This window comes from Astatotilapia calliptera, chromosome 15 (assembly GCF_964374335.1).
Source record: "Astatotilapia calliptera chromosome 15, fAstCal68.1, whole genome shotgun sequence".
NCBI lineage: Eukaryota > Metazoa > Chordata > Actinopteri > Cichliformes > Cichlidae > Astatotilapia > Astatotilapia calliptera.
In genome coordinates this window covers 15,636,727-15,661,889 of record NC_137436.1, presented here as the reverse complement: position 1 = coordinate 15,661,889, position 25,163 = coordinate 15,636,727, and the positions used below count along the sequence as shown (strand labels likewise).

The 25,163-nt window shown below is 42.0% G+C and overlaps 1 protein-coding gene and 1 long non-coding RNA gene across 2 annotated transcripts in view; both read left to right on the top strand.

Annotated features, from left to right (window-relative positions):
• Window positions 1-25,163, top strand: part of fut8b (fucosyltransferase 8b (alpha (1,6) fucosyltransferase)) — a 97,629-nt gene that overhangs the window by 42,575 nt on the left and 29,891 nt on the right. The window contains exons 2-5 of the mRNA XM_026193886.2: window positions 7,241-7,839; window positions 16,397-16,515; window positions 17,497-17,659; window positions 23,287-23,401. Of these exons, the coding sequence (XP_026049671.1) occupies window positions 7,637-7,839; window positions 16,397-16,515; window positions 17,497-17,659; window positions 23,287-23,401 (600 nt within the window). The 5' untranslated portion in view covers window positions 7,241-7,636. The remainder of the gene's footprint in view (window positions 1-7,240; window positions 7,840-16,396; window positions 16,516-17,496; window positions 17,660-23,286; window positions 23,402-25,163) is intronic.
• LOC145420600 (uncharacterized) lies at window positions 2,426-6,647 on the top strand. Its single transcript, XR_013901927.1, has 2 exons — window positions 2,426-3,045; window positions 4,459-6,647. It is a non-coding gene; the product is annotated as an uncharacterized LOC145420600 (long non-coding RNA).

Sequence of the window (25,163 nt, the reverse complement as noted above, 5' to 3'; positions counted from 1 at the left end):
TTATTTAAGCTCAGTTTTTAAAACGTTAGGATGTAACTACAGCCCAGCCCATGCAGCAGTATATAAATGACTAACCTCGTATTGTGGATGGATTATCTCAGTTGTTCTCCTGGCTGAAGTTTGGTCCTTTTACAGCATCCTGCCATGCGATTACATTTGTTCCTGACCACCAAGAACACTCACGTTAACTTTTATCGAGTGGAAAAAATGTTAGCTTGTTTATATTATGCTAACATAGCTGTGTCGCTAGCGGTCACGTAGCACATCATTATATACCAGCTAGCCAAACTTCAGTAACCCTACAAACGTCACTGCTGTTTAGTTTTCTGTCTTCATTTATGCTGGAAGTGATAACAGAGCTGTACCTTTTAATTTGTTTCCAAAACCCCGCAGTCAGGACACGCTATATTGTATTTAGATAGAAGCTAGCGAGCTAACTCCCTGCTAACTTCTAACTCCGTTAAATGTCATAAATTCCGTTTTCATGGATGCCTGGATGTTAAACTCAATTGTTACACCTGGTAGAGCAGAACGCTGATCATTTTATTAAAGATGAAAGACTTTAGACAGTTTTTCAACTCTCAGTAATGCCATAGTGATCGTTTGATATATGGACCTGCAGCGGAGTTTAGGCCCAGACGCGGCTAGTGACGTCAGACTTAACGACTGGATTGTATGTTATTCATAATCCTGAACCATGCTATTTCAACTGTTGCTGTTTCATTTTGGATCCTTTTTTAAGTAGGAAGGCACCAGTTTTTAAAATTCTGGCCCGATAATGTTTTTTAAATAACAGTTTGGATGGTAGTTAGAGTTCCTTTTAAATAAGTTTGCATGTTGAATGGAATGGTGGGTGAAGCTCTTGTTACTCTCTCAAGTCTGACATTGAGACACCAAGGGTTTTATCTCCCACTTTGAGAATGAAGAACAAGGGACACAGTCTGTTCTAATGACAGAGCAGGGTTGTGAGCACACTGAATAATTCCTGGATAAGCACCAGCCAAAGATAAATGTCATTGTTTGGCACTGTGATATTAGCAGACATTAATGGTAGTCTGATAAATACCATTCCCTGATTCTTTTACTCATTTTACATTTGATGTATTTATACAATACTTAAAATGTGTCAACCCTACGACTTCACTACATATATCGTCCTTCCCATGTAAACAGGAAGCCTAAGGAATCAAAGGTCGCTGGACTACACCTCAACACCAGCTGACAAAATAATCAGAAAGGCTGCTCTACAGCGTTTGGAAGGAAACCATAAGAAACCAGTGCAGCTTTGTGCTTTTCTTTATTTATTTTTTAAAAGGCTGCTTCTCCAACAACAGCTTGTTCACTTGCTGGAGGATAAATAATGGTTAAAAATTGACGCCAGTGCTGCTACATCTGTGCCGTCCAAACACCAGCAAGAATGCCCCCTGCTTTGTGCTCCTAAGCTGATATGGAGAATCGCGTGTCTCCAACCGGCGATATGCTGGGATGGAAAATTCACAGTTCTGTTGAATACGTTGACAGTATCAGCAGAAAATACATCTTCTTTTCAATCATAGGTCACATTTAGATTCATCTGTCAAAGAGATATTTCTGCATCAGAGCTATGAATGTGTAAATGGCTTTTCCACTTTCATTTTTTCCCCCCATCGGCATTCTTTCACTGCTGCTCTGCATTTGTTCCTTATCCTCTTCTACCTGTCTGTTTTCTAGACACATGCATCATATCTCCCTGCCACCGCGCTATAAACCACGGCACAAACACAATCTGCTATATGTCCTCCTCAGGGTTGCCCTAGCAACACACACCAATGCATCTCCTCCGCCAACAAAACGATAAGTTACTATCTATAGCCGTATAGGTGACTCTCTTCTCGAAGTAGAGTGGTTGTGTTGGCGTAATAGAAGCCGTCCTTAGCAGAGCCGCATGCATAATTCAGTAGTGGACCTCATCCCGGCGCTTATTGTCTGGAGACCGGAGGCCGTTGATAAGAGATAACCTCTGCTGCAGCCTTAGTCACTCGGAAGAATCACCAGCAGGAGTGAAAACGGGTCAACTCTGCTGACCCCTCGGGCTTCTTTATGTTGCCACAGCACAGTGACATTTTGTGACAGGTCTGACAGTCCACCCTGCAGTGCCACATGTACCACACCAGCCTTGACCGTGAAGGGCATAGTGAGAGAATGATGATGTTTGAAACCCAAGGTCACAAGGAAGATTTGGAGCGTGTAGGTGGCGCAGACCAAGGTTCTGTTTATGAGCAGCACTTATTCCTTCCACTCATAAAATTGTAGGACTTCACATTCAGGCCGAAGCAGTCACGTATATCATTTTGTCTGTAGTTGCTAAAACCTGACAACTCGGGGGGGGGGGGGGGTTCTACTGTACTTGGTGGGATAAGGAGGAGGGGTTTGGGGGAAGGAAGCGGAACAAAGAAGAGGCACGAAATGGCCAACTTCTCTAAAATCTCATTGTCAGCATGTCTGTCAACCAGTCCAGCTTAAAAATGATTGTGCCACAGTGGGGAACTTTCATTTATTTAACTGACTATTATAATTTCCATTATTTATGTACCCCCCATTTGACTCAAGGGCAGATGTGAGAGGTTTGCAAAAATGCAAAAATCTTCAGTGCTTGGCTCGAATCAGCTATATTTCTAGTAACATATTTCACTGACAGATCTTCATCAGTGGAATAAATTATATCAAAAGTATCATAGTAGAAAACATTTTCTCTTTAATCAGGCCACATTCTGCATATTGAATAGATGTCTCCTCATTCATTTAATTAGAAGAGTCATTGTATGTGATTCTCTTTTCCTTTGACATTTCATCACAGCCAAGGCTAAGCTGTAAGGCACAATGAAAAGGATTTGTTAAACCTTCCTCATTCATTTTATGGAGACATTGACAGGATTTGATAATTGTCATAATGTGCAGTTAGTAAAGATGGATTTAATATAAGGAGATAGAATTAACCAATAATCCTTTAGGTTTTCAACCTCTTAATGAGTATTTCTATTTTATGTTGTTTGTTTTGTTTTTTTGGTTTAACTGCAAGTAGAGCTGGGCGATAGAACGATAACGATATGTATCGCGATATAACTTTGACTCGATAGAGAAATTAAGCTATCGCGATAGACCTCACCGCTCTTGTCCTCAAAAAAAAAAAAAAAAAAAAAAAAAAAAAGGAAGGTCAGCCGATCCAAATTAAGTAGCGCAGAGCCGAACCAATCACAGCCGCAGCGTCACGTCGCGTGACTTGTTACATACAGCACAAGTGCCAAGCCGCACGTGTGTTTGTTTGGGAAGCAGCCAGCGGGTAATGGAGCCAGCGCATAATGGAGGAAATGAGTGTGCCGACTAGAAAAATCAACCGAGCGTGACCGAAGAGAAAACAGATGATGGTTCCAATGAGAGATTGTCGAACGGAAGAGCCATAGAAGTTCCGTAGTGTGAAGGTATTTCGGCTATTTCAAGTCTGACAAAAAACAGAGTAGCGTGCACTGTAAATTGTGCCGAAAGCAAGTCTGGAAATACAATAAACTGGTGCATGCGTCACACTGTGCGCCACGTTATTGTTTCGGTGAAATGAATTTCTACAATACTGTTACTGTTAATTCTACTCTCTGCAGTGTTTAAATGCTTACATATACACACAGTTACTGTCCCTCCACAAATACGACTCGGTTCTGCTTCTATGCCCCAGCTTTGTTTACTTTTTCCCACCGAGGCTTCTAGACTTCTGATTGGCCAACATTTCTGCACGGTTAGGAATCTAGCGCCACCTGCTGCTTTGGCATGTTCATAGCAGCGTTTTCCTTCATTTCTGCCTTTATGTGTGGACGGGATTATTTTTTTAAAACGAAAACAGAAAATCTCAGTTTTCAAAAATACCCGTGTACGTGTGGACGTAGCCTCAGTCTCTGACTGGAAGCGCTAATTCGTCATTCGGCTTTTGTCAGACTAAAGTAACTGTTAAAACTGTTTGAAAAGCTCAGCTATACAACAAGGAGAGATTGAGAATTTCCTTTTAGTTCTCAGTTTATTTGATATTGACAAAAGTTAGTCAGTTTTGTCTGTTCTTCTGTAAAACAAACTAAGATTTATTTTTAGAATTAATATTTTGTTTCTAAGTGGAATTGACAATTTAGTCTGTTTTGTTTGTTCTATTTTGAAACTTAAACGCTTTAGTGGCTGCCTTTTGTGTAGTTTGCAATATTTGCCTTTATTTATCTGAAAAAGTCTCATGTTCCTTAAGTACATCTACCCTGTTGAACTTATTATGGGAAATAAATATTTAAATAAAAACAAGCTGCTGATTATTTCACATTTTACTTGTGAGCAACGGCACATTTAAATCTTACAAATATAGTTATTTGGCTTATATCGTGATAGATATCGTTATCGCCTGAAATGAAAAAAACATATCGTGATATGAAAAAATCTCATATCGCCCAGCTCTAACTGCAAGTGGTTGATCCAAGGTTGTGTTATTTAACATCTAGACACCTTGTGTTCTCAGTGACATGGCTGATTTTTCTCACTTTCAGCATTTAGAGAGCTTAATAACCTCATTGACATACTGAGATCTAGCCCATAAGTGAATGGATATTAGCTCACGAAAAAGTGGAGCTCACACTGAGGTGGGTTGCAAAGCAGCTTGCAGATATGGAGTGAGAGACAAGCTGTTAAATCATGCAGCATATCTGAGATTGCCAAGAAGAATAAATGAGCCATGGGCTGATCTGCCAGTAAAGTGGCTGAGCTTGACTTTGTGGCTTTCCATTACTAACTTTAGTCATTAGTGCAGAAGATTATTGTGCTTGGTTTTCATATATGATATACCGTGTACACTACACGGCCGTGCAGTAGACTGGTGACCCATCAAAGGTGCTCCTTGTCTGTCATCCTATGAGAGAACAAGGACAAGATTCCCTATTTGATCCCAAGAGGAGACAGAAATCCCTTTTGGAGCTGCATCAAGAAAGGCATCCAGTGTGGAAATCCACCAAATCATGTGACAACCCCCTTCTGAATAAGGGGGCAGCCGAAAGTAGCTTAAAGTGATAAAGAGGACTTGCACAGCATAACGTTTTCAGACTTAGTTTGTCTAGTACGAGTGACGATTTAGGGATAGGTCTGTTCCCCATAATTCTACGCGGTATTCTCTTCATTTGCCAGTCCCTGCTGATGAATAACCTTTTCTGTGAAGTCTCCACTTTATATCACACTTTCTCTGTCAAATATTTTTGATGCCTGGCTCAAGCCAGTACTGGTGACCTCTCAGACTTCAGAGGGCTTCATCCAGAGCCACAGAATAGCTTATACAGCTGTTTTTTGAAGTGCTGTTAGTGATTGTCATGAAGATGAATTTAATCTTTTTTTTTTAATTTATTGTGTGTGTATATGTGTATTTTGTCCTTTTTTAGCGTTTCATTATCTTGACTGATACCAGTTCACTAGTTGGTGTCCCAGTAAGCCCATTTCCTTATGTTAATTTCCCCAAAGTTCTCTTATTATACCGGTTAAAATATTACTAGCTCAGCTTAACTCTTTTTTTTTTTTTTTTTTTTTTTTTGTATAAGTAGAACCAATAGCTAGAAATTTTATCTCAGAATTTTCTCATATCCGATTTGGCAGCAGTTGCCTGTCTCATCCGGCAGTTTCGCATTTATCAGTTTTAGTCTGCTGCACACGAACCTCATTATATTCCCTCAAACACAGTGACAAGGGTTTATGCAGCCTGGCTTTTAGTAAAGTCCCAGTCGTGCATTAGCTGGTGGAGTGCTATCCTCTCGCACCTCTTATTTTCCATAATAAAACACAGCTCAGCAAATCTGTGTGCCGCATGCATAAAGGAGAGCCACCCTTGTGTCAGCCCAGGTTAGTCACAAAAGGAGCACCGGCAAAGAAGGAATGTCTGCTCAGATTTTAATAATCCCACATCATTTGGTGAGGAATGAAGATGAATTGTTTGCAGCTCGTTGTTTCAGAGATCTCAGCTGTTGCATTCTGGGCAGTTTGCGCCACTGAAGCATGAACAGCTTCTATAGCACTGCAACATGGCACCATTAGTGGCCTACATATCAGCTATGCTGCTATGGCATACATGGTTAGTTACTCTTAACCTACTTCCATGCTGCCAGGCGAACTCCAGCAGGAACGTTTTCTTCTATCTTGAAAAGCTCAGAACAAGAAACACCAGAGACATCGTGACGTTGTCAATCAACCCCATCCCACCAGCTCCGCTCACATAAAGACTAAGATGCTTGGCATTACTCCAGCACACTCAGTACAGTCAGAGATGTTAGCGTACACACACATTCACTTGGATGAACTGTACACGCACGCGTATCTGCCAGTCTTCATCCCATCACAGGACTAGTCTCTGTTGCGTGGCAGGGCTTTGTTGAGGAGTTGACAGCGAAGGTTGCTTCATAAACCCGGCGCGCGTCCATCAAAATCTCCCCCGCTGCTTTGAGAATGAAGGGAAGTGATGATCCAGGGATTTTTTTTTTTTTTTCTCTGCCCTATTAACTCACTGTATCACCTTGGCAGTGTTGTATTCTGTCACCAAGGCTACCAGGATGGCAGGGGGACACTTGGGAAGAAGAATGGTCAGTCTTCCGCAAAAAAATAAAAAATAATAGTCTTCCACACAAAAATAAATAGTTAAATGTCGGATTTAGTTGTGCTTTAACTAAGATCGAGGAAGAGCGTGTTTGAAGGGCGGTTGTAGGTGAATTAGTGGTTGTGTCCGGTTCGTGAAATAAAAATGTCTTCGCATAGAGGCTTCTGTGTGTCGACTTCGTGCATGTTGAGGAAGTGACTGTTGACAGACTGGAATATGTGTGCGTCCCTGTCCTGCCTCGACAGCAGTGCAGCATAGCTCAGGGATTGCACATCGCTACGTATATGCAAATTGCAGTGTCACACTGATCAATCCTGTAGGCTGCTGAGACAGGGTTATGTCAGGACTAGTCAGCAGCATCTTGGCTGTCTGTCTGCCAGTCTGTTTGTCTGACCTGTTCCACACTGTTTCTGTATTGCACTCTTCTGTTGGATGCTTTGCTCTCCGCTTCTCCTCTTCAGGAATACTTCTGCCAAGTTGACCTACTTGGCAAACTATTCAGTGGCTGTAATTTGCTTCTGTTTCCCTATTAAGCACAGAATGTATTTGCAAATCAAAACTTTGTGCAACAAGTTTAACTAAGTCCAGTGTCTTTCTTTTATTCTACAGGATGCAACTTGAATAAAACATATCCTGTGGGAGTGGAAGGACACAGAAAGGTGGTGTTGGACGACCTTGTCAACAGGGATCTGGGTGGAGGAGAGAAGATACCAATCAGGCTGTGAAAACTCAGACTTTTGAGCATATTAGCCAATCATGCTTTAGCACAGAGGAGAGGCTGGTTTATTGGCGGAGAAGCACCCACTGTATTTTTACCAAACACTCCTTGGTCATAAACAGACACATTTCCCATCTGTCATTTCCCATACCTGCCGAGATGTCAATGCCACTGTGGCATTTGTGGTGACAGAGCACAAAGTGCGTGTGCGCATCCGGCTGGGAGGCCGGCGGGTCGGTGGGTGTACAGGCACACCTAGAGGCATTTTTGGGTCGCGTTGCTGAAACATGCGGCCCTGGGCGGGTTCATGGCGTTGGATTACCCTGGTGCTTTTGGCCTGGGGAACACTCCTCTTCTACATTGGTGGTCACTTGGTGAGGGACAGCGAGCATCCGGAGCGGTCCAGCCGGGAGCTCTCCAAGATCTTGGCCAAGTTGGAGCGACTCAAGCAGCAGAACGAGGACCTGCGGCGCATGGCCGAATCGCTCAGGTAAACTGCATGTTTACTTACTCGCATGCTACAATTAACCGTTAATATTTCTTTTCAGTTTAAGTCCCTTTACTTGCACATGAGTACTGGTTGTGTCTTTCTTGATTGAATTATTATCCACCGTCTTCTTTTTCCTTTTCTGAAGATGTTCTGTAGTATCAAAGCAAAGCTAGGGTAGAGTTTGTCATTTTGATCTGTATTTGTAGGTTTTTTTTTTTAAAGTTTTTATTAATATGGATCTATTCCCAGAGTTTTGTTACTACTAAATCTAGAGATCAGATGTATTGCATCTCTTGCTTTGCCTCTTACGTAAACTTTTGAGTTGATAAAAGTTCTGTTGTGCAATGCTTCCTTCCTCCTGTCCAGCAATGAGCACACAGTCTAGATTCCTGGTGGCCCAATCAGTAGTTTTCCAAATGAATGAATGTGGCAATGAAATGATTGTTTCTTAACAATTTATGGAACTTTAAGCAGCATCTGTCTAAATCGGCATCTTGCGTCTGGCTTAAAGTTAAAATGCTTGAGTTGGGTTTTATCAGCTGATCAGTGTTCAGTTTCAAAGCTCATCACGGGTGTTGCAGATGCTGCCTGTGACAGACAGATGGATGGTCTGTCGCACACCTCAGCAGATTTTGTTGTGTCATTTTGGAAGACAATAGCACATTGTACGAGCCCATTAACCACACAGCGTCTTTCGCACATTCACTCTATGTGTAATAGAGAGACAGATGGTTCTGCTCTTATCGCCGCATGCCGCCGATGTTTCTATGCACACATAAAGTCTGCGCCTGTGCATGGGTGCCTGTGACTGCGCATGCATGTGGGCGGGAAGTGGTAGCGCGATCCAGTGTGTGCCATATTAATAGGGAACTTCAGATGTTGCCATTGCTGCTCCTCTGTGATATTCCGATTCACTTTGATGCGGGGCCCTCATCGGTGTACACAAACACACGCGTGCACATTGCTTCAGACAGCTGGTCCCTGATTAAATCCCTTGCTTTTGTAATTATTCAAAATTGGCTTTAAAACAAAGGTGGAATTCATGGCATAAAAAACAAGTGCAGCTTTCAGTCGGCCAATGTCCAGATGGGTCCCCGGCACACTGCACGCTTGTTGCTTGTTATTGAGTTCGGTTGTTGATCTGGGACTGAGGCCTCCGCAGTTGTTTACTGGGGCACTGCTACAGGGCCTTCACAAGTCCCTCTAAGCTTCTGCTAAGTATCCAGCACAGCAAGCCAAAAGCGGGCAACGGGCTTTCTGAGGTCAAGCTTTATGAGCTATCGACAGTAACAGCGGTTGGTTTGTCTTGTTCACGTCGTTGTCTCTTTGTGCATGTGTGTGCTTGTGTGCGTCTGCGTAATAGTCAGATACAGGTCCAAGAGAGAACTCCAGCACCTCACCCCGCCGTCTCTCTCTTATCCCTATATGAGAGCTCTAATAGACGCAAAAAGGCTGTTAGTGAGCTGCCCGTCATCCCTGCCACAGCCTCTTACTTCTCTGTTCATTGCCTCCTCTTGTTCCTCGTTTCACTCCTCCTTCACCTACAACCCTCCCTCCTCGTCCTCCTTCTCCTCTGCCTCATTCTCCTACCAAACTGCTGACAGGGGTATGGCACGGAGCCAGACTCTATCCCGCAGGTTGTCACAGAATGACTGACTATGTAACAAGTCACTAGCTCACTGATCGACTAGCGGAACGCGTGCCTAACCCAATTCGCAGTTTTACACGTTCTGCAGATTTGGTCCGAGAACATGAATCTCTGAATCTTGTACAAGAACCTGAGCCAATCCTTTTAAAGTACCTAACTATCACATTAGTGCGCTCATTTTTCACGAGTGGCCTCAAACCCATAAAACCGGCGTTATTGCACATTTTGCTGAATAGAAACCCACTGCACTGACACTGATGTATAGTTCAGAGTAGAATTTAACTCGGTTACTGTCATCGCACCGCAGCAGAACTTGATAGATGTGTTATGTATTATCAGGCATTGTGGTGCATTAATTATATACCTGAAGGGATCTTGTTTACATTGTCTCATTCTCTTTGTAATAGAGAGTGAAGCGGCAGCAGTTTGCACGGGATATTGATTTTCTTGATCACAAATTAGGAAAGTCGCTGAGATGACAAAAAATGCTCAGTTCTACAACCTTTTCTCTGCACGCTTTTTACAAAGTTTTGCTGAACTCTTCATTTCTGAAATGGAATTGTCATATAAAATTAATCAATCAGCACTTAGGTTCAAATTAGTATCACCTGGCTGGCCTACCGATCGGTTATTCAGGCCACTCCTGTGCAATTTGAGTGACAGGCAGCGTGCCAGCCTACCAATCGCCCAGTAGCATTAATGAGAGGTGAGCACGAGGTCAAGTTGCTCGGTCTGTCTGGCTCCACCCTCTCTGCAGCTGCTTGTCACCTCAGGCGTGAAGCCAGTGCTCCTCTGGAGACGGTGACACGCGCCAGCCCGATGGTCTGACATCGGAGAGAACGAGGAGCGAGAGTGACAGCTGGGCTGAGCGATGAGGACCTGATCAATTCCCCCAGGCATGCCAGCAGAGGGAGGGAGGGGACAATGCAGAGAAGGAGAAGAGGATGGAAGCATGATGGATGGCGTGAGGACTGCGCTAAGTAAAGAGCAGCAAGGAAGAAATGAAAAATGAGGACAGAGGGGATGAGAAGGGTTGCCGAGACCACAGTCATTGCCTTAATCTGCTTTAAATGTTATTTCAGCCTACCCCAGTGCTAACAGGCTGAGATATACAATCAAATACTAGACGCTAAAACGGGCAGTTCTCTAAATTTATCTTCGATAAACAGTTCAGTGTTTCAGGTGACCCAGTGCATGTAGTGTCCATGATTCAAAGCAGATACAAGAAATTATTTGCATACACAACAACATGTGGCCCTGATCTAGGACAGAAAAGGGCACGATTTAGACAAATTGTCTTTACAGGGTTTGGTAAAATTGTCTTTTAATGGTATAGGCCATTGGCCATTAGACCTCAATTACTTGCCTTCTGCGTGTCCTTGTTTGTTGTTTAGCTTCTGGCTACATTAGGTTGTAAAATCTACACAGTGCTTTTTTGCATACATTTGCCTCATATGTCGCTACCTTTTATGTTAAATAGAAATTTGATCTCTAGAACAGATATCTTTTCTGTGAGGCTACTGTTCTCTCGTGTGAAAAGGGACAGTAAGAAGATCTACCTATGCTGTGATTTAAGAGTTTAAGAGTGCAAGCGCACCGAGCAGACGCTGCTGCCGTTTACAGACCTGAACTCCCATCGACCCGGCCGTCGCTCAGGCCCAGCGAGAGATGGTCTACTACCATAGACACTAGCTCCATTGTTGAAGCTGTCTGGGGTCTGGACATCTCTGTCAAGTAGGACTCAGAGCAGAGCTGGCTCGCCCTGGATATGCTGAGGCGTTGAAGCATGCGAGGCAAAAATGCACCATTCAGAATCAGTTTACTTGGATGAACAGTGACTCAGTGGATGCAGCAAAGGAAGGAGGCAGGAAATGTAACTAATATGCCACGGGGTTGAAATATATTATGCAAAATTGCAAAACATCTACGCATATAACGTCAGCAAATAATACTGTAAATGGTGATGGCATTTATCTGTTTTTAAAAACAAATGTTGAACACTGGTCGCAGTTTTCATGGTAAGAACAGGCTTTTCCACCAATTTGTAGTATGCACTACGCTTGTATTGTTGTCGTTTATTAGCTTGACTTATTAGAGTCAAGTGACTTAAGATGTTTGAATTCCCAGGAAAGGCTGGAACATGTCAGTCGAGCCTTAAAAGCTTGTGATAATTGAGATGTATATAAGCAAGGAAAATCGTGTTCGTCTTTACATCCCTAAACCATCGAGATTTCTTCATCTCTCTATCCATATGCATGGCATTTCTTGGTTAGCATATTGGTTGACTTAAAAAGTAAACCTCAGGATTATTTAATTTTACTGCTCTACCCGTGTCTGATAACCCTGTGAACTCCACGGTTACCAAGTGCAGGAGGCGGTGGAGCGATAGCTATGGCAACAGTTCACAGATAAACTGGGTTGGAAGAAAGTGGGTTGAATGTTCAACCTCACCTGCTTTCCAGTTCAGTACTCAGAAATTGCAGGGCAGATCAACCCCTGCTTTCACAGCTTTGTCTTTCATTCCTCTGCTGTTTCCCCTCTACTTCACATACCACCTCCCCTGACTCAGTTTTTTCTCTCCTGCTACTTCTCCTGTATTGTTTGATTAAGATGCTGTTGAATCCAGCTGCTTTGTCTAGTCTCTATTTTAGATCCTCAAGAGATTCTTTTTTTTTTTTCCTGCATACAGAATTTTGGTTGGAGATACTTATGTTGAATCCACACTGTAGCGCTGTTAAAAATCCACTCATTGAGGCATTTAATATATGGAACATGAATTAAGGTTTTGCAGAATATATGACGTTAATTTGTTCATCAGTTTGGACATGTGACAATTAAATGGTAAATGGCCTGTATTTGTATAACGCTTTACTAGTCCCTAAGGACCCCAAAGCGCTTTACACATGCAGTCATCCACCCATTCACACACACATTCACACACTGGTGATGGCAGCTACATTGTAGCCACAGCCACACTGGGGCGCACTGACAGACGCGAGGCTGCCAGACACTGTCGCCACCAGGCCCTCTGACCACCACCAGTAGGCAACGGGTGAAGTGTCTTGCCCAACGACACAACGACCGAGACTGTCCAAGCCGGGGCTCGAACCGGCAACCTTCCAATTACAAGGCGAACTCCCAAATCTTGAGCCATAATCGCCCACGATTATGATAACAATGTGGGATCAAGTGAATAAAACCCGAGTCACATAGGCCTAGAGACCAGGCAATCACTGGTTAGGACACAAAAATGAGGATTACCCGAGTTGTTGTGAGTGGTTGCTGGAGAGTGATGGAAGCTTTCTACAGACCAGTTGACCAAGTGGGGCACAGACCGAAAACATGTTTCAAAAGGTGGTAAATTTTCATTAAAATCAGTTTGTATTGCACTTTTTTTTTTTTCAAGTCTTACTACTGCTGGGTTAGCAGTTAGTATGTATATGCAGAAAACATGGTTAAATACAGGCAACAGTGGAAGTCTTCCAGCAAATAAAACAAACACTAGGAGGTTTTTGGTGCAGCACCTTTTTGTAATAAATTTTACCCAGTGAGATCCGACAATCTCCAGGAACCACTGCCAACCAGTCAGGAAGTACATTTTCTTCCCTAGCAACTGGTAATGTAGTATGGGGGACAACTCCAATGTGCACATGATATCATGTGAGAAACCTCAATTCCTTTGGGTCCAAGTGCATCAATTCTGCTTGACCTGTAGAAGTTTATTTGTTTAATGTGATTTGATTAATTATGTAAGGTTTATAAGTTAGTAAACACTTTTAAATTACTTCATTAATTTAATTAAGGGGATTGAACTATTCTCAAAACCGAATTGGTGGCAAATGGTGGTCTAATACATTTTATCGTATTTTTTCCCCTTTAATTTGTCACATATAGGTCGACTGTCTTTACTACATGTGTAGGCAGTAAAGACAAAGTCTTCCACTTCAAGCTTAGATCGGTGGTGGGAATTCAAATGCACTTTGAGATTTTTTGGGGGGGGGATTTTACATTTTTGATCTCAACAGATGTCTGACTGTTGTTTTTATGTTTTTTTTAATAATGGAAGTTAATAGTTTTTAGTCTAGATTGGCTCAATATTTATCGTAGATTTTGAGCTCTGTGAAAGAAAAATAGCTAAAGATTTGATATGTTGGGAGCATTTTGTTGAATTCTACATAAAGGGCAGCAGAATGAACTTTTGATAATAAATAAGTTGCAAAAGAAATACTTGCATAAAAAGACATCTATATTTGTAATGGGACATAAAAACCCCACTGACTGCACTACTGCAATGTAACCCTGCCTCTTTTCATCCCCTGCAGATGCCAAAAACTTTTCAGGTTACATAGATCGCCTCGTCTTCTGTTTTTTGTGTCCGTGTGCTTTGTCAAAGAACAAAGGAAATGATGTCACTTTGTAATTGTCCTACTTCCTGTACAATGGAGTAACTACTGGATTAAGGCCTTTAGGGACGGCTTTTCTGAACAGAGTTAGCTGTGAAAAAAGATACTACAGCTGATATTTGGTTTGAAAATGCACCTGGGTCCTTTTTAAAAAAAGATCTGTGTCAGGAAGCTGTAACGGGACACATCATAGATTTCACGGAGAAAAGAAGCCCTGATTTAAGGAATGCATATAAATATCCGTGGTGCCACAATGTTATGCAGAGGTTTAGCATTCCATGATGCAGTTACGTAATGTAGATGTCAAATAACCTCTCTTTTCTCTTCAGTTTCCATGGCTTTGAAGCACAATGCTCAGTTAGTGCTCAGTGAAGTGGGAGGCCAGGGCTTCTGGGGAATGAGGGGGAAGTTGTGTGGCAAGAAAGGCTACTGCAACTTTAAAAGTCTCATCTTTATGCCTGCCAGCGACTGATGTTCCTTATTTATGGAGCAAATTGAGTTTGCATGCCTTGATGACTCATTAACATGGCCTTTGCAGCACTTCACTAATGCCCCTGTGCATTTGGACATATTCAGTTTTTAATGAGTTTATGTAGAGAAATTGATTTTGTATAATGTCAGTGGCATTTTTTTTTCCTTTGGCTAATTTGAACTCTGTTGTCAGAGTGCTCATTTGTATTTTTATTACATGCATGTAATTCATATTCATATAGAAAGTCAAAGTTTTGTATTATTTGTGTTTGTCGGTTGTATAAATACATGCCAAAGGACTAATGCCTGTCTTTTAAGTAGATCCGACTACTCTGAGTGTCGCCGGGGCGGCATCTTGCCATGACGCCAACGCAGATTTCGAAAACAGTACCAGCATCACAGTCGTGCCTGGTAACAAAAGGGCCGCCATAGTCTCCGGAGCACTAATGTAGCACATGATAGATGCTGTAATCAGAGGGAATTCCCACTGCGTCTGCCGATAAACAGTCAAAGTACAGTAACTAATTGTAAATAATCAATTTAGTGCTCTAGTATAGCTTTTATGTAGCTGTGGTTTTTCTGAAATGGTAACTTAGTGTCATCTTTGTATGCTATGATCCTGCCACTAAATCAAATTTGTATCCATTAAGGAGTTAAAACGTTAGCCTATGGAGGTATTGCATTACAAACTCAATGCATTTGCCATTCTTGTAGTAAAAGGAGAACCGTGTTCTAGCTTAAGAGTTGCTTTTATTTGTTTCTGTCTTCTACATTATTTGATTAAATGTAACACATGGCATTTCACCATCATTTGCCTTTCACTTCAGAGACTGCTCAGTGGATTCTTGGGATATTTTTGTAAAACTGTAGAGTAGGAGACAGGTCGGCCTTAACAAACACGGAGAGTGATTCAGTGCCCTGTGCATAATCTTGAGCTCTGAATAAATAAATCAGGACAGGGCTCTGGAACGCTGCGCTGTGGTGTTTTTAGTAAATGAAATGGAATTTTCAGTGGCGAACACTGCGAGATGCCAGCTTTCGTGGCTTAGTTTTGAAAGCAGCTTTTAAGTCAGAAGAGATATGGTTCACTAACCAGTGCATGATGGAAGATAAACATTTTCACTGATTCATCAGAATACTCAGCTACATTGTTAGACTGTTAAAAAGTCAGTTTGGTGGTAATCGAGTTTGTGTTCCAGCGACTTTTACATCAAGTTAGCCTTGCACTACATGTGATTTACCTGTTTTCAATAAAGATGCAAAGACATATCTGCAAAAATCTGACATTTTGATAGATTTTTGACTTGGGTGGGGAAAACAACATGACATTGATGTGTGCAAAGGATTTTTATCTGTCGTCAAACGTCAGTTTTGCTCTGGCTAAATGTTCAAGCATTGTGTGACAAAGAGCTCAGAGACTCTCTAATATATCAAAGTATTTCTGTATGTGCATCTGCTTGTCACCACAACACTTTTACGGTTTGCCTCCAACTGATTACTGCTTAAGATATAAATGGGTAAAACACCAAATTAGAGGTTGTTTGGATTAGAGTTTGATTTTGAGGTTCTCCTGCCTGCTGCATATGTCAGTTTTAAAGATGTTGGAGAATTTTTTTTCTTCCTTGTTATGATTTGGAAAATATATTTGCAATTTTAGAATTAGGAAAATGTTCCATTTGTTTCCCTCAAACTAAATTTGTAATAAACATTTTTTTTAAAACCCAACAAAGAATCAAAAGTCATATATTGGCTGTTAGCCCATTAAAATCACTGTAAATTTAAAACTCATGGCTTTATTTTGTCTATTCTAAATAAGCAATTTAAAGACTTACAAGTGCACAACATATACATCGTGTGACCCTTCATTATTGAGATGAGAAAAATGAATTTATTGCAGTGTCTCCTTTATTTACCTATTTAATTTTACATTTGCAGCACAGCTTATCTGCAGAGATGGATGTTTTTGCTCTTTTCTCTTACTAGTGATGTGCATGTTCCCAAATTCATCTGTTATATCTCCTATTGTGTCCGTCAGGATACCAGAGGGTCAAGCCGATGCCGGGTCCTTGGCAGCAGGAAGGCTGCGCTCCCTGGAGGACCAACTAACCAGAGCCAAACAGAAGATCCACAGCTTCCAGAAACTTACTGGAGATGGTAAGCAGAGTAGAGTTACCTAAAAGGTTGCAGGGAAGAATTTGGCACAGAGCTTACAAATATGAGGAAAAAAAAATTGATTTTCAAGGTGTGGGCTGTCTATGAGCTTTGAGTCTATGACTCCTATGAGCTTTTTCCTGCAGCGAGAATCTGAGTCTAGTCTGGCGTTAAGCCTGCTCTAGCTCTGGAGCAATAATGGCAAAGCCACATGATGAGATGGACAGGGCTATGTGTGTATTTGCCACCCTAAGCATGGTCAGAGGGGCAGGTAAGCTGTCAGGTGAGCAAAGAAATGTGTGAATGAAATGGAAGCAGTGTGGATGTACCATTGGCAAGAGTGAAAGGTGAGGGGAAAAAAGAGAAAAGGGGGGGGGAAAGACATGCGAGCTTGGAGGGCAGAGCAGGGTCAGTCTCTCCATCTTGCCGCAGGGGGAGGAAAAAGCTAAAAATACCCTTCAGCTTTTTTCCACAAGGGAGGCACTAAAGAGAAAAGAGAATATGTGAGAAACAAGGGAAAAAAATAAGAGCTTTTCCCTCTTCACCAACTCCTTCCCCTGCTTGAGGCTGTTCTTTCCTTCCCTCGATTTTTTTTCTTCTGTTTTTCTCCACAAAAATGAGAGCAGGCAGCTGTGTTATCCATGTAGGTTACTCCACATTGTTTGGCTCGGGAGGGGTATAGAGATCCTCCCTGTGTTCGAAAAACACAAGAGCGCCATCGCAAGCAGGAGGGAAAAAGTGATCAAGTTGTTAATAATGAGGTCAAAAAAACACCCAGAGACAGAGTATGAAAGAAGAAGACTCTAATGGTTATGTTCCCAGACCTTGCTTTGTGCTTGTAGGTTATTTACGCTCTCATAATATAATGCTCAGATATTCTGAAAGTCCTCCTGGCACCTTGTTTCTTCTAGCTGAGTAACTCAATAGTTCTACGCCTGTGCCTAAAATGTCACAGAAGCTGAGTGTCTTTGTTGGTCCTTGTAGGTCCCGGGCCCACTCAGGAGGAGCTGCGGCGGAGGGTGGAGAATGGGGTTAAGGAGTTCTGGTACTTTGTCCGCAGCGAGGTGAAGAAACTGGCCAATGTTGAGCCCAGCGAGAGGCAGAAGTACGCTGACACACTCCTGCAGGACCTGGGACACCAGGAGAGGTGGGCTGCTTGGAAAAAATGGGAAACACTCGCAGTGAAACCAGTGATAAATAAAAATAAAAAAAATCATGTTTTGTTTTTATGTCTTTGATTTAGTGTCGCCATCTTAATAAGGTGCAGGCCTGGCTAATGGCTCCTTTCTGTGTGGAAGGCTTTATGAAGTCTGCAAAGATTTCATCTTGTGTTAAAATCTGGGTGATTGTGGTTGCTTATGTGGTTTGGAAATATTAATATATGCACATAAATGCTATCTGTTGGTTTGCTTTCTCTGTTTTTCGGAGCAAAATTGCAGCAGGTTCGGTCGAGGAAAAGCATTCTACATCCTGAAAATAATATACTTTGTTTTGTAGGGTCTAAAAGCATTTAAAAATCCCTCACCTATCAAACTATTAGCTACTCAGACTTTTTAGTCATGTAAGAGGCCCCAACACTGGACAGTCCACAGAACTACAGCACAAGCCTGGTAATTTTCCATTTAAAACGCCTTTCAAATCAGGAAACAAAAATACATAAACCACCTGTAAATGTTCAACATTTGCAGTTAACATACAGGAGTTGGCGCAGTATCCCACTCGGAAAAAAAAAAAGTCCCTGCGAAAGCGCATGTAATTCCACCCTTACACCGCCCCCGGGATAAAAGCATATAATTGTGCTGACAATTATATGTATTTTTGCAGCAGAAGGGTCAATAATGCTGCCGTTTGGGACGTTAATGACAATCTGCGGGGGAATTAGTTTCATGGTCCCTGTGGTTAGTGCTCCAGGCCAGTAAGGACAAGTGATGAAATCTATAAGTTCATTATGCCACAGAGAATGGAGCTGTTAAAAATCCCAACTCGACATCCAATGCTTGGTTAAATAAGTTTATCTGTTTGTTGCTAAATTAATCAGAAGTGTTTCATATTTCACAAAGTAGTTTATAAGTTTAAAAACTAGGGTATCGCATCGAAAGCAGTATTGAAAAATTAAAAACGGCTCTGAGCCCTATTAATATGTAAGGTGTTTTTCAGAGCCTCTCCGTTCTTTTGGTTAGGATTTTAAAGTAACAGTAAGTAACACCCACGCACAGCTTATCATACGTGTGTCCAAGTGTAAAGAAAAGGGCTTGCACAACTGTCAGTCATGGCTACTTTTTGACACCTTTAGGACTAAATAATTATTAAGGTACCAGTTAGTTATTTAGGCAAACAGGTTTTTAAAGAGACACTGTAGGAACTTGGATTATAGATGTGACTAGTGCTAATGCCATCTGTAATAAATGGGATAAAATCCTGATAGTCTTGAAAGCAGTGCTACGATAGCTGCTGAGTAATAAAGGGCAAAGGTCATGGACACACTTTCTGTCATTTGGATTGCAGCTTTGCAGAGAAAAGCCGGGTGTCACTTTGCCAAGTGGCTCCATTGTAATCCCAATGAAGTGGCTTATAAAACCCATTGTCTTAGTCATTGCTGCCTAAGAAGCTTTCCACAGACTGATTCCACCGCCTAATACACAGGCAGACATGAGCACACGGTCACAGACTTTCACACGCATTCGCTTTCTATCTAACGTCCCTCCCTCCTCCCCTTCTCGCTGCAAAGATGGAGCAGAGGTGGAAAGAGCAGGGAAATGTTTGACTTAAATAAATCCTTGTTTAAATTCTGCTCAGCAAGGTTGACAGGTCATTGCCTTAAAAATTTCCAAGGCAAAAAATGCAGCACGCTTAAAAAAAAGCACTGTAAGTGCTGAAAATGATCACTGCATTATAGAGGGCTTTTAATTTGACTAAGTTTTACAGGTAGCTCATAAAGAACTGTCATAAAACAACAGGTCAAAGTTTGAATGTCTGCAGCAGGAAATTAAGCAATCAAAAATGTGTCACAGTAGTGGTGCCTGTGTGTGTGTGTGTGTGTGTGTTTGTGTGTGTTATGGTTTCTCGGTAATATGCTATAATAGCACTGTAAGCTCAGTGTAAACTTAACCTTAAGCCTAAAATAATCTAGCTGAGATAACGGTTTAAAATCACAGTTAAAAAGCACGCCATGTTAACCTCCTAAGACCCAAACTCTTCCACGGCATGCATTTTTAATTTCTCTTTGACATCTGGGCATATTGGGACCTGATGAATGTAAAAACAAAGAATTACCAAATTTTATTTTATTTTATTTTTTGTTACCTGATTTTTGTTTCTAAGAAAAATGAGAGTCACATATGAGGATATTCATTTAAAATTTCAATAGGACCTTAGCAGTATAATGTCCTCGTAAGTGGATATCAGGCTATTGTTGAGCAAAATTGAGTATTTTGGTCTAAATAACCCAAAATGTGATGTCCACATATGTGGACCGTAGGTCCTAGGAGGTTAAAGGCGATCATGTGATATTGACCAAATCTCCAGAAAAAAGACTCTATTTTTCTAACACCAATAATCTAGTTGATCAGACTGATTTGCATACTGTAGAAAGCACCCAGAGAAGGAAATGTGTATTTTGGGCTACAGAACATCTGGCAATTTTTATGACTTCTGTTGAGATAATTACTACATGTCTGAAAGATGGAGGGATTTGTAAGTTATATTCAACAGTGCTACAAACATATCCGCTGGGTAGCCTAAACTCATATAACTGCGCTTCTAGAGAATGAAAGCCTCACTGAAAGCCTGTAACTGAAACCAGAATAAATTCACAGAGTAGAGCACAGCAATTAAAAAAATATTTAGATGATAAAAAAGAACCTCTTGTCTTTCCTCCCTTTTGCACATAATCTGTCTCAACTGACTCGGTGATATTTATGCTTTAATCTGAAACCTGTAATTGCTCTGCAGTCGGTGCTGAGAAAAGTTGTGCAGCTGCAGCCTTTGGCGCTTCACTTTCGGCCAATCAAAGGCTGTGGCAAAGCTCACGAGCTTCAGATATCCATAAGACCCCACACGCTTAGCCGCACACAATGCAGTGCATATGCTAGGTTTCATATCAGCGCGGTGTTCTCCTGCCTTGCTGCCAAATCCCTCAGGGCTTGTCTGTGGATTCCTTCTTGTTAGGTTTTTGCAACGGGCCAGTTTGCGTTTCCTTTGCACAGAGGGTTGGTTATGGCTCCCCTGTGCACTACAGGAGGAGACATCCATTTACACGCTGTGGTTCCAGCTTCAAAATGGGACCGTGACTAATGATGCTGTCTTCGTTAGCTTTAACAAGTAAGACGCCATTCGCTGTGCCGCACTGTTAAAAAGGGGCCATGGTACGGTTTTGTGTCGCACACATTTAGAATGCATTTTCAGACATATATGTTGTGGAAAGGAGACACGTAAGCTTTCTCAGATTAATTATGAAATAATACTTTTCAGGTTTCTCCTCTGCAGGGTTTTCGATTGTCAAGTAGACGTATTATTAACTTTTCAGCATATTCAGCTGCCTCTCTAGTCAGTTTCTCGTCCTTTGGCTTAACACCAACTCAACTTCCTTAGCTGCATGTGAACCTCTTTTCTGCAGCAGAATTCTTAAAGAGGCGCTCCTGCTCGCAACAGACCCCCAAAGCAGAAGAAGTGCTACTGTCGCAAGGCCCATGTCTATACAGTGGATGTGGCACACACCCAGTGGCAGGATGAAATTCTGCATGCTGATTCACTGTTGCAGCTCATTTGGGTCTCTTAACGGAACTGATCTGTTGATAATTTGACATGTACGTCCCCTGCTGTAACACTTTAAAAAGTTTCCTGGAAAAAAAAAACTCTATAGCAACCTGGACAGGAAGCCACCCAATAGGAAAAATACAAGATGGGAACGGGTGGGGTAAACTGGAGTGAGCAGATTATTTACTAGTAAATGGAGATGCTTTTGTTTAAAAAAGAAAAAAAAAAGATAAGAAAATGGTGAGTTAAAATACCTGGGTGGTCTACCTACACCTAACTGAAGTTTATGTTGAAGAAACACTGCGTTACTTTCATCTTCCCTGCGTGTCCTTGTATGCACTGCTGATTATACGTTAAAGAACTCTCAGTCACACAGGATGTGACTGATTTGGGTCAAACAAATGACTAATAAATTAAGTGTGTCTGCGCGTGTGCGTTTGTGTGTTTGTGTGTGTGAGAGAGATGCTTTTGCATTTGCCCTTAGCTGCATATATCTCAGTTCTCGTGTAACTTTGGAAGTGGATGGTCACGATATTAAGCGGCATGTGACACATACACAAATTTGCTGCCAGCTTAATCCAAAAAGCAGCTAAACAACCAGAAAGACACTGTTGTCAGTCAGCATTAGAATTTATTTCCTGTTAATATAAAAGACTATTCAGACTTTGTAATGCTTTACTCGCACAATATACTCTTGTCTGGTTGATTTTCTTATCCAAGTGTTTCACAGGTAAGGTGTATACCATTATAACATTGGGGAAACTGTTATGCTACAGGGAGAGGAAACATTTCCTTTTATTGAGGACAGTTTATGTCCAGGAAAGTGCAGATAGAGATTAGAATAAAAATTGATTACATATTATGTAAGAACTCCTTTCGAATCATTTCATCATGTAGATGAAAGATAAAAGGAGCCGGCCGAGGTGGTTCGAGGATCTGATGGGGATACCTTCTAGGCGCCTCCTGGGCATGGTGTTGCTGGGATGTCCTACTAAGAGGAGGCCCTGGGGCAGACCCAGGAAATGCTGGAGAGTTTATATCTCTCAGCTGGCCTCGGCGTTCCCTTGGATGAGCTGGAGGAGGTGGCTGGGGTGAGGGAGGTCTGAGCTTGTCTGTTTACACTGCTACCCCCACAGCCCTTCTCCATATGAGTGCAGATGGATGTTGCACATTTAATACTGCCCACATATCAAAAATAGAAGTGGGCAATATGGTTATGGACTAAATATGTAATTTTTTTGATATTTTTATATCTTGATATCAGTGGCAATAAATTCTATTAATTTGTGAATTACAGCCAACCAGCGGTAACAAAGCCTATAGCTTTGTTTCTGTATTTCACACAGAACTATAACCTGTGAATCCTGATTGATCGTGGGCCAGATGAGCCACTAGTCATTAAAGTTCTAATTATTTTACATTGTAATCTCTATTTCCAGTACAATTCATATTAAGCAATGTTCATATTACCAACAAATTGACTTTTTATGTCCTTAATTAATATTAGCCTGTGACTGGATACGTTTCACACACCCTGAAAGGCTCATGCTTTGCACAGCGAAAGATGATTAACTTGTTGACCTGTTAAGGACATAAGGTTGTGTGTTTTATTATCTTTGAGAATGTACACATATTACCAAGGAGTACCTAATATAAGTGCGCTAATTGCATTTAAAAGCTCTGTGCCAGATGTTGACACTGTTAATGAGAGCAAAAGAGTGTCTGTTCTAAATACGGGGGGGGGGGTTCAACTGCAGTCAGATTATTAAGTACAAGCCTCTCAGAGATGTACTTTTGCTTTTTGGGTAGGAACTGTGGGCGTTTGGCACTAAAAGCAATGCTCATAGATGTGAAGTGCAGTGATTTGCAGATGCACTGCTTTTAATCTGATGTTACTGGCAATGCTCGCATCTAGAAAAGGTGTTTTTTTTCTGGGGGGGTGTGTGTACAGACCTAACAAATTACACATGCCTGGCAGACTTCTCGAGCGATAAATTTTTGAAATTTGTGTGTCTGCAGGTCCATCATGACAGACTTGTACTACCTCAGCCAGGCAGATGGAATTGGTGAATGGAGAATGAAGGAGGCTAAAGACCTGTCGGATCTGGTCCAAAACAGAATCACCTATCTACAGGTATCCACAGACACACCAGCTGCTGAGCCAACTGGACTGTACCATTTCACACACAAACATACACAAAGGTGTCGGAGACATAACTATGCTGTGAGCATCGATGCAAATATTTTCTTCACACAAATAAATGCACATATGCATAAACCAGAAATATCTTTCACACTTGCTCGTCTGATTTGCACCGTCCATATCTGTCAACATCAGTTTGCACAACTAGAAGGTGAGTGGTACCATAGCAGACGGTTTCAGCAGTTACATTTGACAAGCTTGTTGTTTGTCAGCAGTTTAGTGTCACCTACGCACATGCGGCAAAGCACAGAAACGCAAAGTGACAGATCAGCACATGTGGATATGCGAAAATGTAAAGAAATCTCAATGCACTACAGTAACAGACACAAATGCACACACTCACCAAGAGTCACAGAGATGCACATACACTTACAGGCCAGTGCATGCACAACTCAAGACCCGGGATGCATTCACTCGCTTCAGCTGCCCTGCTCCCCTTCTCCAGCTCTGGTGCTGCAGGGTTCCCGGGCGGGGCGTTGTGGTGCGGCACCATGCCCTGCAGCATTAATGAGCCGGTGTGTTTGACGAAGAGGACCCAGTCAGTCTGGCTGGGTGGAGACAGCACCACTAACAGCTGCTGTCACCACCGCTGAGGGATCACACCGCTCTACCAGCTGCCATCACTAATTCATCACACACGCATACACACATTCGTGTACAGATGGATTCATCCGCACCTATGCGGGCAACTGGCGCACATTCACACAACCTCAGCTTTACATATGCACACGCTCATACCCGAAGAGTGTGTGCACGTGAGTTTGTGCGTGTGTCTCTTTCAACATCCCTTATGCATACTCACACATATATACATACTCACACAGACGGACTCCTCCCTCCTGTCCTCCTGTCTCTGCCACTCGCACCAGCCTCTCCTTTCATTCCCGGTTTAACTAACTCCATTTCTCCGTCTGCTCCATCTGTCCACTCGCAACATCGAGGCTCACTTCTTCAGATGGCGCTCTGTTGGACAAGCCTTTCATCTATTTTTGCACTATGAGCCTTTGCGTAGTGGTGTTAAAAGCTAATGAACAAAATCATGTTTTTGATCTTTGGTGCTTTTGCACACCATTTCCCAGAGACCACTTATCACTATAAATCTGTCCAGTGCTTGGCATGGCGTGCTTGTGTGCTTATAATCACAATCACCCTAGCCAGCTCTACAAAGCTTTATTGCATCTTTCAGCTGATTTGTTTTGCTTTTATTTGTGCAATTTTGGCCCCAGCAGGCAGCTGTTTTGATTCTGTACAAGCTGAGTAAAAACTGGAGCTTTGGCAGCTCTGTGGTTGTGTTCACCTGTTACAGCTTTAAGATAGTTGTCCAGATAGATTTGATCACCTATGCCCCTCAGTGCCAGAGATCCAATCAGAGTAATGTTTACTAATCACTTGGAGTAAGGCATAAATCAAGTGCTCATGTCAATGCCAAAGAAGGAAAGCAGATCGTGTACCTGTTAGTAACACATCTAGAGACATGAAGAGTGCGAGCATTCATCCCATCACACTGTTAACGCTGAAGAATCAAAAGACAGTCTTGATCTATGATTGAATGGTGTTTTCTATGGTGTTAGCTTTTGTCTGTTGTGCTTACATGTACCCTTGTGCGTAGGTATAGAGTTTAAATCCCATTAACAAAAAGGAGACTTCTCGTGTAACTGGAAAAACAATTCAATAGAAAACCAATTGCAGAATG